The sequence below is a fragment of the Sander lucioperca genome, chromosome 4 (genome assembly GCF_008315115.2).
Source record: "Sander lucioperca isolate FBNREF2018 chromosome 4, SLUC_FBN_1.2, whole genome shotgun sequence".
NCBI classification, from domain to species: domain Eukaryota; kingdom Metazoa; phylum Chordata; class Actinopteri; order Perciformes; family Percidae; genus Sander; species Sander lucioperca.
In genome coordinates this window covers 5,128,046-5,140,232 of record NC_050176.1, presented here as the reverse complement: position 1 = coordinate 5,140,232, position 12,187 = coordinate 5,128,046, and the positions used below count along the sequence as shown (strand labels likewise).

General features: G+C 38.9%; 2 protein-coding genes across 4 annotated transcripts in view; one reads left to right on the top strand and one right to left on the bottom strand.

Moving 5' to 3' along the window:
• Nucleotides 1–6,759, bottom strand: LOC116039638 (keratin, type I cytoskeletal 13-like). Of its 3 annotated transcripts, XR_004897146.1 has the most exons (10): nucleotides 6,323–6,759; nucleotides 5,499–5,581; nucleotides 5,027–5,183; nucleotides 3,619–3,783; nucleotides 3,196–3,321; nucleotides 2,345–2,565; nucleotides 917–984; nucleotides 664–809; nucleotides 467–611; nucleotides 1–429 (listed from the first exon to the last, which is right to left on the bottom strand). XR_004897146.1 is itself a non-coding variant. In XM_036000694.1 (9 exons), exons 1-8 carry the CDS (start codon nucleotides 6,698–6,700, stop codon nucleotides 709–711), a joined length of 1,299 nt encoding a protein of 432 aa, XP_035856587.1. In that variant the 5' UTR covers nucleotides 6,701–6,759; the 3' UTR covers nucleotides 1–611; nucleotides 664–708. The 3 variants fall into 3 exon arrangements, 2 of the variants coding, with proteins under 2 accessions (XP_035856587.1, XP_031140431.1); XM_036000694.1 differs by having other exon boundaries at nucleotides 1–611; XM_031284571.2 differs by having other exon boundaries at nucleotides 1–809.
• The window catches only part of krt222 (keratin 222), a 52,937-nt gene continuing 47,504 nt past the window's right edge, over nucleotides 6,755–12,187 (top strand). The window contains exon 1 of the mRNA XM_031284569.1: nucleotides 6,755–6,832. The gene's annotated coding sequence lies outside the window, so the exon portion shown is untranslated. The remainder of the gene's footprint in view (nucleotides 6,833–12,187) is intronic.

Here is a 12,187-nt window from a genome sequence, read left to right as displayed (position 1 = left end):
AACAAGTGGAAGGCAGATGTTTATTATCTTCAGAAAAACAACTCAAAGATGCAAAAATCCCTTTCACACAAGGCCTATGGGAAGTGTGGTCTAAATTTACTTCACATCACAGACACGTGGTAATCATCTTGACAATGGTCTAATTTCTTTACTGTCATTGTACTTGGATAACATTTAATTTGACAACAATATTTCACATAACATAAAATGCACAAATATGTTCTATTACTTTTCACAATGACACTTCCCCCTAAAATAAAAAAGATCCAAATTAGATAGGGGATAGTATCTTTCTTCTCAATTTTGCAAAAGTGCAATACCTTTTTGGGTCTCACAGTGCCACCTAATGTGTACATTTGGTATTGCAGGAGGCATGTTAGAGGACAGTCTGTTTTGGGGTGATATAAAACTAAAAAAAGAAGTAATTCAGGCACTGTATATAATCTGGCTCTTTCCTACGTTTACACAGTTATTCTTACAAATTTAAAAACATTTGAATGGTTCTGCTTATTTTAAATATTTTCTGACAATGAATCCAAATATCAACTACAAATAAATTAGATGGATTTCAGACCTGGGTGAAATAATCAGAATTTTTCATGTTTGTTTGGCAGACTTCAGAATGGGTGTCAGAAACAAAAGCACGTACAGGAGAGCATGTTAAAGCTCACTTATCATTTCACCCAGATGTGTTGGGATCCAGTGCGTCTAGTTCTTGATGATCTCTGTGTCCTCTCCCACGGTGCGGGACACCACTTTTCCATCAACGATCTCCTCGATCACCACCTTCCTCCGCTGGGTTTTGACGGCTGCAGACAGAAATCAAAACAAAGTTTAATCTTTAGTATATTTCTTCTTTTTTTTTTACAAGCAAAGAGCTAAAAAAAAAAATAATTCTGCAGTGATGTAAACTTACGTTTGACTTCTTTGACCACTTCTTTGACTTCTTTGACCACAGTCTTTTGTACAGTGGTAACAGATTTACTAGAAGATAGACACATGTTACAGTTACAAAGAGAAAATGCAATTGGTAAAAAGAATAGTTTGACATTTTGGGAAATAGGCTTATAGATTTAGATGAGAAGATTGTAACATTGTACCTAGTTTGTTTATAATGTGTTAATTTTCCCCCAAATTTGACCTGCCTGCCTTATTCAAGTCCAGCTACACTCTAAGAAATATCCGTGTATTAACAGTTTACATATACATGTCTGTATATTTTGACATAAATTGTCCATAGAACTTGATTCTGTTGTATTTCTGTTTATTTACATTTCGTATTGCATTATGGGACATTTATCTGTGCTCCGACAACTAACATAGTTATTAACGTACTTAACGTAGCTGTTCACAACACCATTATCGTACATTATTAAAGGTGCCGTAGGTAGGATTGGGAAGATCCAGGACTTAGCCAAAAAATGTGAACATCAACAACTTCTCAGTTCCTCCCCCCTTTCTGATAAAGCCCAAAACAGTCCTAAGCCCCCTCCCCCCCCCACAACAATTCAAAATTCATTAAAGAACAGATTAAATTTCAGAAGTTTACTAACTGAGCAGCTTTGTATGAGATCATTTTAAATAACAGAACATGTTCTGTATTTTAACTGTAGCTAAACACAAAATTTCTGTTTTCCATTACGGGACAGAGTCAAAGGGTAATGAACAACTTTTTCTGTTATTTTACGAATCTATTTCTTAGAGTGTACAGATATACTATACTGTACTAAATCATAACATATTATGTTAATAGGTTATATTGTCTTACCACATCCTATGTTATATTTCTATTTTGCTATGTTAACACAGACACTAAGTACCATTACTTAATCCCAGTGTACATAATTCTTTCTGTTTACATATATTCTAGTCTCCTAGGCTGCTATTTATTTATCTATCATACCTGTCACATTTTACTTTTTACCTCATAACTTTGTCTTTAATAGCTCTTGTATAGTTCACTTCTTTTCTTTTTTTTTGCTTCTTCTGTACTATTACACTAGTTGTATATGCCTCCTATTTTATTTCTTATTTTTTTAAATTTTATTTTGACTTCTCTATTTATCTGTACTCATTTCTGTCTTGTGTTGCTGCAGTACCTGAATCTCCCCTCTTGGGGATCAGTAAAGGGATTATCTTATTTTGAGCATGAAAAACATGCTACTGTGCCTTTTGTTTTTATAAAATCCAGGATGGTTTCATTATTCTGATATAACAGTAAGTATTTTGCTTTATAATGTTTGCTTATGTTTGTCTTGTGTTGGACCCCAGGATCCTTAATGGGATCCTTAATTAACAACAACAGTGTTTGTGACAAACATCTCCTGAAAAGAATCCCTCTTACCTTGAGTCCTCTCCATCTAGCAGTCTCCTGTACTCGGCGATCTCCATCTCCAGCCGGGTCTTGATGTCGAGCAGCACCTGGTAGTCGTTGCGCTGCCTCTCGATGTCCTGCCTCATCTGTCTGAGCTCCTCCTCCATGGAGTTGACCATGGCCTGGAGCTGGTTCAGCTTCAGGCTGTAGCGGGACTCCGTCTCCGCCAGCTGGCCCTCCAAGGCAGATTTCTGCACGGGACGGGGGAAAAAAACAAAGGGGGAGATATGAGAATTTGCTGAGCACTAATTGTTTTACAACCTAACATGCCTCAGGTGTGAAAACAAAACTGAGTACAGTGACTGCCAGGTTTATTGGCTTATTGACTGTTTATATGCGTATTTAGTCAAACAGGTTGCACACATTAGAGATGAAAGACTTGATGTTGAGCAATGCAACAGGTTAGAAAGATTTATGTTGTATTGTGGTGAAAAAAGTAGGGCTGTGCGATATGAGGAAAATATGCGATATGCGATAAACGGTTGTTAAAGTGTACTTCTGTCTTTCAGCATTCTGCAAAAATACAACAAAATTGCTTGTTGAATTTGAAAACTAAATAAAAATAACTTCCAACATTATGTTATTGAACAAATTGAACATTAAAGGCACAAAAAAAAAGAAATGACAGTTACAAGTGCAGTTTTCTACTGATATTTTCTTTCAACTAGTGTCTTTCGCGATACGCCGCAGCCTTTCGCGATGTGTTTATCGCGCTGACGATAGAAGAAACGATATCTTGTGCAGCCCTATGAAAAAGTGCTGCATGAAAATGTGTATCACAGTACGGACTTGTGCGTGCATGCATGTGGGATCTGAGTTACCAGGCTGTGCTGGGACTGCAGCTCAATCTGCAGGGACTGCAGGGTCCTCTTGAGATCGTTGATCTCACTTCGGGAGGTCTGGAGGGTCTCTGTGCTGGTCGCCACCTGACTGTTCAGTTCGTCGAACTGGAAGACATGACATTGGACGTGAATATTGGTTAAAATGCTAGTCAGGATATTTGGCAATCACTTGATGTTTAGGACACATCTCCACTTAAATGCAGACATGGAATGAGATGAGTAGAGCTGTACAATTAATAGTCTCAGAAATAATTGCGATTAACAATATAATTGTCTCTTTCAGTCAAATTTAAAATTCTTTATTTATTTATTTACTTTTTTGGGGGTATATCACTGCTATGTATAATACGAATATTGAATATAATATAATATGGACATAATGTATGGTCTCGTTCCCCTCACCTTGCCCTTGTACCAGACCTCCATTTCACGGCGGTTCTTCTCAGTGATGCCCTCGTACTGAGATCTGATCTGTTCCAGGGTGCTGGTCAGGGTCTCCTTAGGACTGGCGTCCATCGCCACGTTCACAGAGCTGGCATTAACATGGGAACGCATAGCTGCCATTTCCTACAGGCGGAAAAACAGAGTCAAAGGTCAGGTACGGTAAAATAAAAAACCCACATGAAGCTTATGGTGGCTAAAGTTAGCAAGCGTCAGCAACAGGGCTTTAAATTGACTCCTGCCAACCCGCCAAATGTGGGTAAAAACATTTTAAAGTTACAAGCCAATTTGTCTGGTGATGAATGAAGCGAATAACCCTGTACCTGTTTGGATCAGTTGGCTGCAGAAACGCCAAGAAATTTGGGCGGTTGTTGAGTGTGTTTGGCTTGGAAACGTAATCTTTTTTTTTGGCAACACTGCTTGTTGTACTAATCCTACATTGAACACTGTGTGGTGACGTGATGTACAACCGCCGACTACGTGCCTATAGATGAAATGAAGTAGTAAAGTTATTAACATTTGTTGAAATTAGTACAAATTTGGCCAGAGGAAGATCTGATTGGCTGGTAACTTTAAAAATGTACTTAGCCATGTTGGCTGGTGATTAAAAAAAAGTTAAATTAAAGCCCTGGTCAGCAAACTTTAAATGGATAGGACATTACTAAATCAGTTCACTGACTTTATCACTCTTTTTTACTTGTGCTGCTGTTTTACATACATATTAGAATTGACCATTTTGTAGTCACCCCCTTGTGGCAAACGTGGCTGCTGTTCAGCAAAACTTAAGGTTCACTTTAAATGCATAATTTCTCAAAATGAAGCCTTGGTTTAAGTGTAATTATTTATCTTTCTCATTGATGATCATTTAGGAGAGCTTTTTCAGCATCTATAAATCAGGCTAACATCTGAGATGTCTTGTTGTTGGATTGTGGTGGCACCTGGATCGTGGTGACACCCAAATGCTATTACTATTATTAGTCATAGTTCTATTATCTTTACTGTTACTATAATTGCCATCATGTCATTCCATTATTCCCACTGCTATAATTATATGAGTGATATTTCTGTATATATTGTGTTAGGTCTCTCTCTCTCTCTCTCTCCCAACAAGTGTTGCATTACCTGTTGTTTGCACATGCTTAAGACAACATTGGGAGGCATTTAGCAAACAGTTGACTAACTGTCACATGAAAATTGTTTACCTTCGGCTCTCTGGAACCGTACCTGTAAGACTTTCCAAAGGAATTTTCCTTCTGATCATGTAAAGGAACTATCTATACACTGAAAAGATTTGTTGTCAAACGCAGAGGATGGGTCACGTGAGTTCACCGAGATGGTGTGATGCTATTCCTAACAGTGGAACTCTCACCTCTGCGTGGTTCTTCTTCAGGTAGACCAGCTCTTCCTTCAGGCCCTCCACCTGCATCTCCATGTCAGACCGGGCCATGGTCAGGTCATCCAGAACCTTGCGCAGTCCGGCAATGTCCGCCTCCACTGACATGCGTACCGCCATTTCATTCTCAAACCTGTCAAGAAAAAGACATGGAGGTTCACGTTGCTGCACACACTAAATTTGTGTTACTACCAACAATAAAAAGAAACGTGAAGCTCCACTAAAACCAGTTACACCAGTTGTATCGCTCTGTTGACAGTTACATCCCTGTGATAATATGTCTACATAGCTTTGAACTACTGAACAAACGTGGTATCATGTTAAAAGGCTGCAGGTTCTTGCATCTGTCAAAGTAGTCTAGACTGTCTAGACTTTTGCCATTATAAACGCTATGATTAGGTTTTTACCACACAGCGCTGATAGTTTTTGACATAACCTTTCTACTCACTTGATTCTGAAATCCTCCTGTGCCAGTCTGGCATTGTCAATCTGCAGCATCAGCCTGGCATTGTCCTGTGTGGCAGCACTGATCTAAAAAAGAAGAGAAGCATTGTCAGTGGTTTCTTATCTATATATAATACAACCACAAAGGTGTGTGTGTGTGTGTGTGTGTGTGTGTGTGTGTGACCCACTATCTAGAAGGGTTTTGTTGATCTGCAAAATAGTTTTCTTTACACCTGACAGCTATCACATTTGCTCAGCAAGTGTAAGATGTCACTCTTGGAAGTGCTTGTAAGTGGTAAGAAAAAAAGAAAAGAAAAAAAAAAGGAGCTTTGGTTTTAAGCGCTCTAACTAACTTGTTCTTTCTAAGATCAATGGACAGGCAAATATATATATATATATATATATATATATATATATATATATATATATATATATATTGTTCCTGATATTTTATGATAACTGAGAATGATACTGCTGACTAGACTTAAATAGTGAGTCAGCATACAGTAAATGATTGAGGACTCATTATGGTGGGACAATATGTAATAAGAAATAAAAGATTTTCTGTAATGGGTTGTATTCTAATCTGTATAAAGTTTTTATCATAAAACACATAAGGAAATGATTCATCTTTATTTTGTGTATTATGGCGTTTTTTTTATTTAATTTTTTTATTATAACCCAAATTATTTTGTGAATATTTAAGATTAGTTTACCCAGGGGAACAAAAAATACCATATTAATTACAACAATGGCTGGAGGTGTTTTTGGAGACGGGGGAAAAAAGCATGTATCAACATGATTGTACAGTAGTAGGAAAAAACTCACCTTTTTGCGCAGGTCGTTGATGATTGCCTCATACTTGCTGTAGTCCCTGACGGTGGGGGTCTGCTTGTCGTACCACTCGCGGATTTGACGCTCCAGCAGCGTATTGGCGGACTCTAGAGAGCGCACTTTTTGCAAGTAGGTGGCCAGGCGGTCATTGAGGTTCTGCATGGTCGCTTTCTCGCTGCCTGAAAAGGAGACACTTCCACCGGCGCCTCCGGAGCCACTGAGGGCTTGCTCCAAGTCAAAGGAAGCGCCGAGGCTGTTGGAGGCGTAGGACACCCGGACGTTTTGACGACCTGCGCCGCCGTGGACGCTCATAGCCCGCCTGGGGCCTGTCATAGAGGACACGGACATGCTGGGATACCCTGATAGATACATGCTCACGGTGACGAACTGTTCTGATTCACTGAAAGTTGTCAAAGCCCAAAAGTGGTGCGGAGGAGATGGTGGTGAGGCAGCCTGGGAGATGGGGTTTATAGCCACCTCCCTGGAGGTGGGAGCGGCCGACAGGTAGGAGGAAAGATGCTGCTCGCCATCACAGGTGTGGCCACACTGGGCGTGGTGGGTTGCTATTCAGGTTTACTGCCATAATGGCTGGCAGGACACATAGGCGTGGGATGCATGCTTTCCACTTGTCACCTTTAATTAAGCCTGTCTGATACATTTAATCTCAGGCAGAGGCAGACCTCTGACACATGTAGCCTAAGTTACCTCAACCTGTATGATTTCATGGTCTCACCTAGGCCTATATGTCTTACAAAAAGGCTAAATATTGCAATTACGCTAGGCTAGACCTACTATGAAAAATGACCTGATATTGGTGATGTATGTAACGATGCTGAAGTTAGCTTCCGAATCTTTAGCCCCTCTGGGATAATGTAGCCTAGCTAAAACTTTGAAAATATCCTCAAATATTAAAAACCTAAGTCATTGCTTAATTGTAGCTAGCTATATATGACTGAAATCATTTCATAAGTTTGTCCACATATGTTGGCATCCGATTCGCAGCTTCCGATTCGGCAGTTAAGGGGAAATTTAAGGGGAACTTAAAACTGTCCGATTCAGCAGGGAAACATAATTTACATTGCTACAAGTGACTGATCCTCCGTTTTTTTAACCTCTTACTGTATTGAATGAGTGTTAGTCATTACGGTAAATTATAAATTATGTCAAAAACACACTTTTAGATTTGTGAAAGCTTTATTCTATTTGTGAAAATGCAAGAAAGGGAGATTTCACTGGTTTTTTCCACATGTAGACCACATTAGACCAGGTCCAGATCCAAAACCACAATACCTAGACTTGTCAAATCTGGACTATGTTATCCCAGAGAGGCCAAACATGGTTAAAAACATAGTTTCAGATTTGTGAAAGCTTTATTGTGTTTGTGAAAATGCAAGAAAGGGAGATTTCACTGATTTTTGCATATGTAGACCACATTAGACCAGGTCCAGAGCCAAAACCACAATACCTAGACTTTTCAAATCTGGACTACATTATCCCAGAGAGGCTAAAGACCACTTTCTACATGTTAAAAGACAGTGAAATATCCATTTCTTGCATTTTCACAAATAGAATAAAGCTTTCACAAATCTGAAACTGGGTTTTTAACAATGTTTAGCCTCTCTGGGATAATGTAGTCCAGATTTGACAAGTCTAGGTATTATGGTTTTGGATCTGGACCTGGTCTAATGTGGTCTACATGTGAAAAAAACAGTGAAATCTCCCTTTATTGCATTTTCACAAATAGAATAAAGCTTTCACAAATCTGAAACTATGTTTTTAACCATGTTTATCCTCTCTGGGATAATGTAGTCCAGATTTGACAAATCTAGGTATTGTGGTTTTGGATGTGGATCTGGTCTAATGTGGTCTATACAAAAAACAGTGAAATCTCCCTTTCTTACATTTTCACAAATATAATAAAGCTTTCACAAATATGAAAGTGTGTTTTAGACATAATTAATAATTTACCTTAATGACTAACACTCATTAAATACAGTAAGAGGATCAGTCATTTGTAGCAATGTAAATTATGTTTCCCTGCTGAATCGGACAGTTTTAAGTTCCCCTTAAATTTCCCCTTAACTCCCTAATCGGTGTGAGTCGAGTGCAGATGTGAGTCGCGCATGCGTCACTTTGCGACAAGTAGCCTACAAGATGCTAACGGCTTTTTGAGCTAACGCACAGTCTATGAGCTAACGTTAGCAATCAAACAATCATAGATAGCTAAAACATTTTTGAAATGACTGCTGCTGCTGGCTACAAGTTAGCAATCAAACACAATAAAGGCTGTCACTTAATGGCGTTTTGAGCTAACGTTAGCAATCAAACAGTCATAGATAGCTGCAACGTTTTTGAAATGATTACCATCTTCTGTTATTGTATGTAAAAAGAAACGTTTATTATTTTATAGATTTTGTCACTGCCCGATGTGAGTCGAGTGCAGATGTGAGTCGCGCATGCTCAGATTTAAGCTGTTTACGGCATAACGTGTCATACTGAAATTTGTGAAATCTGTAAAATAATAAACGTTTCTCTTTACATACAATAACAGAAGATGGTAATCATTTCAAAAACGTTGTAGCTATCTATGACTGTTTGGTTGCTAACGTTAGCTCAAAATGCCATTCAAGTGACAGCCTTTGTTGTGTTTGATTGCTAACTTTTAGCTAGCAGTCATTTCAAAAACGTTTTGGCTATCTATGACTGTTTGATTGCTAACGTTAGCTCAAAACGCCATTAAGTGACAGCCTTTATTGTGTTTGATTGCTAACTTGTAGCCAGCAGCAGCAGTCATTTCAAAAACGTTTTAGCTATCTATGATTGTTTGATTGCTAACGTTAGCTCATAGACTGTGCGTTAGCTCAAAAAGCCGTTAGCATCTTGTAGGCTACTTGTCGCAAAGTGACGCATGCGCGACTCACATCTGCACTCGACTCACATCGGGCAGTGACACTAGCACCAGCTCCAAAAGTCGCTAAAAGTCGCTAGATGACGTCATACGCTCATTTGCATATTGTTGACGTCATTACGCAATCATTTGTATAAAGCTTAGTGGTTGTGTCAGCAAGGTAGATCGAAAGAAATAGAACTCTTTAGCCAAATAATCACAAATTCAATACAGGAATTTATTTTACCTTATAATTATTACTTAGGTAGCCTATCTTTGAAGTAAAAAAATCTAAGAAATTCTACAAAGGGAGGGAAAAAGATCGATAAAGAATTCTCAAAGAAGGCTGGCTTGCCCAGGTCCAGGCCAGCTCAGCGGCGTCTTTCTCCCGTCGCGTCCTGCTGTCTCTCCTACCTACACCGGCCGCCGCACAACCTGTCCCCCTCCCCTTCTACCTGCCTGCGCACTGTGCACAGTGCTGCTGCACATGAGGAGAGAGGGGAGAGGCTGCTCCGCTGCTCCTCAGTCACAGAACAGAAGACTGTTTTGGCGGCTACAGGAGAGAAATACCTTGCGTTCTCGCTGGACAATACTGGTGACTTTTCTACAGAAAGTCGGCAGATTTGTCGCTAGTCGCTTTTTTGAAAAAAAGTCGCTAAGGTGGTCTGAAAAGTCGCTAAATCTAGTGACAAAGTCGCTAAATTGGCAACACTGCACTACGCCAGCATAAGTATCCCACAATGCAATGTAGTAGTAACGACAACGTTAATAACAGACAAACGGACAGAAACCAAGGAGCTCTGTAACGTCGATAATGCTCTAATTTACATTTCTACATATTTAAACGACTGTTGGTCTAGTCATTCACCTCTTTCAGTAATTTAAGCATTATCTGGCGATGCCACTACACTCTAAGAAGTCATGTGTTAAAAATGACACAACATCTACAGAGTGTGCTCAGGGACAACACATGTGTTAAATTCAACACAGCAAATGTGTAAACCATTTTTACACATTTGCTGTGTTAGGCAGCTTAACACATACATGTGTTAGTTCTACACATTGTGTGTAAATCATGTGTACACCAGATAAACACAAAAAAGTGTGTGTAAATGAATTGTTTCCTTTTATATAAAAATAATGAAAAGCAAAAATATATGAATCATCATTTATTTAAGATTTTATATTAAACCCTTATAAAAAGCAAATTTTTTCAAAACTTAACAGTTTTTACTTAACACAATTACCTTAATTTGTAATACAATATAAACAGGCAGTCATTTGTTATACAACACATATAACACAAGTACAACAATTCATGTTTTCAAAAGTAAATTCTGAACATGACATCACCACCTACCGACGCACCGACAAAATCTTATACCTCGGATTGAGATAGAGCTCTTCAGTGCTAAAATTTGACATGATGTCAATAGGTCTAACATCTGCAACATCATTTACATTGATCATTTCAAAGTCTTTAGTTTTTTGCACAACATATGCATAGAAATGCTCATCAAAGTACTTAACTTCAAGTACTCTAATGAGAAAGAGGGATACCTCTCCCTGTGGTAAAACATGAATGATCTCTCCAAATAAGTGCTCCCCGTGATGCTGTGTCTTTAGTGGCAGCACCGATCCAGTCCTGTATGTGTGGCCATTTACAGTCAGCGAATGTGTAACATAAATTATGCTACTCATTGTGAAATCTGTGTGTAGGGCTGATTTAAGTCCCTCCAGTATAACAACAGCTTTCTTTAAAGCACCAATGTTCACAGGAAAGGCGTTGTCGACATTGTATTTTTTACAAAACGGGTCACCAAGCTTGAAATTGTACATTTGTTGAACCTGATGCTTATAAGCAAGAGTTTTGGCAATATTTTTGAAATTGCATACCACATGCGCTTGCCTTTTCATTGGATTATGCTTTTCCTCAAATCTCATACACCACAATTGAGAAAGAGGTCCAAACAAACAAAGCATTCTTGGATAGTGTACCATAAAATGGTGCTTCGGAATTAGATTTCGGCAAAACAACTTCTTGTAAAGCGTATGGTGATCTATGATGAGCTGTTTAAGAAACACAGCAAGCCCAACACTGACAACAGGTGCAAAGATAATGCTGCAGATTTCCCTCAACAAAATGAACAGATGCCAAAACTGGTCTTCCCTATTAATGAAATCTCCCACTAAAAATGGTAAAACTTGCAAGAGACACCACATTTGTGAGGCAGTTTGCCTGACAGCATTTTCAGAAGATCTCAAATTGATAATGGCACTTGGTTTGTTTTTCTCATTCATGTAACCATAGTCAAAACCAGCAATCCTGTGATTAAGTTGCTCTAACGTGAAAAGCTTCTCTTCATAAATGAAGTGGCGCAACAACAGCTTCACTTCCAAAGGAGCCACACCCTCCAGTACGTCATGCATTATGTCCACACATGTATTTTCTGTTACATGGAAATATTGCAGACTGTTCAAACAAGAGTTCCCTTTAACACCAGTTGAGCTTGGATCGCAGAACCTTACATGTTGCTCATAGTTCTCCCTGTTGCGTTTTTCAACATTGTCTTCATCAAACACTGACTGCATTTCCTGCTTATCGATCACACAAAACTGGCAACATTTGTTTGCAGAAAAGCTTTCCACGTAGCCGCACAATGAATGTATTGCCAAATTATCTGCTGTCAAAATTGAAAGAGTTCCACGCAGCTTTTGAGTTTGTCCATTAACTTCAACTTCTATACCAGAGTTTTCAAGGACTCTGATGTCCTCAAGAAGTGGCTCTAGTATTTTACCAAGCCCATATGTCTCCCTGTCGATCGAATTAAATAACACACATAAGTGAATGTGAGCTAGGGATGAATTGCATTCTGGGGGTAAATTCCGTAGAGTGAAGTAAACGGCACCCATTTTATGGATTTTTGTTTTGGAGCCCAGGGGATTTGTTGTCTCAACATCATCATAATACA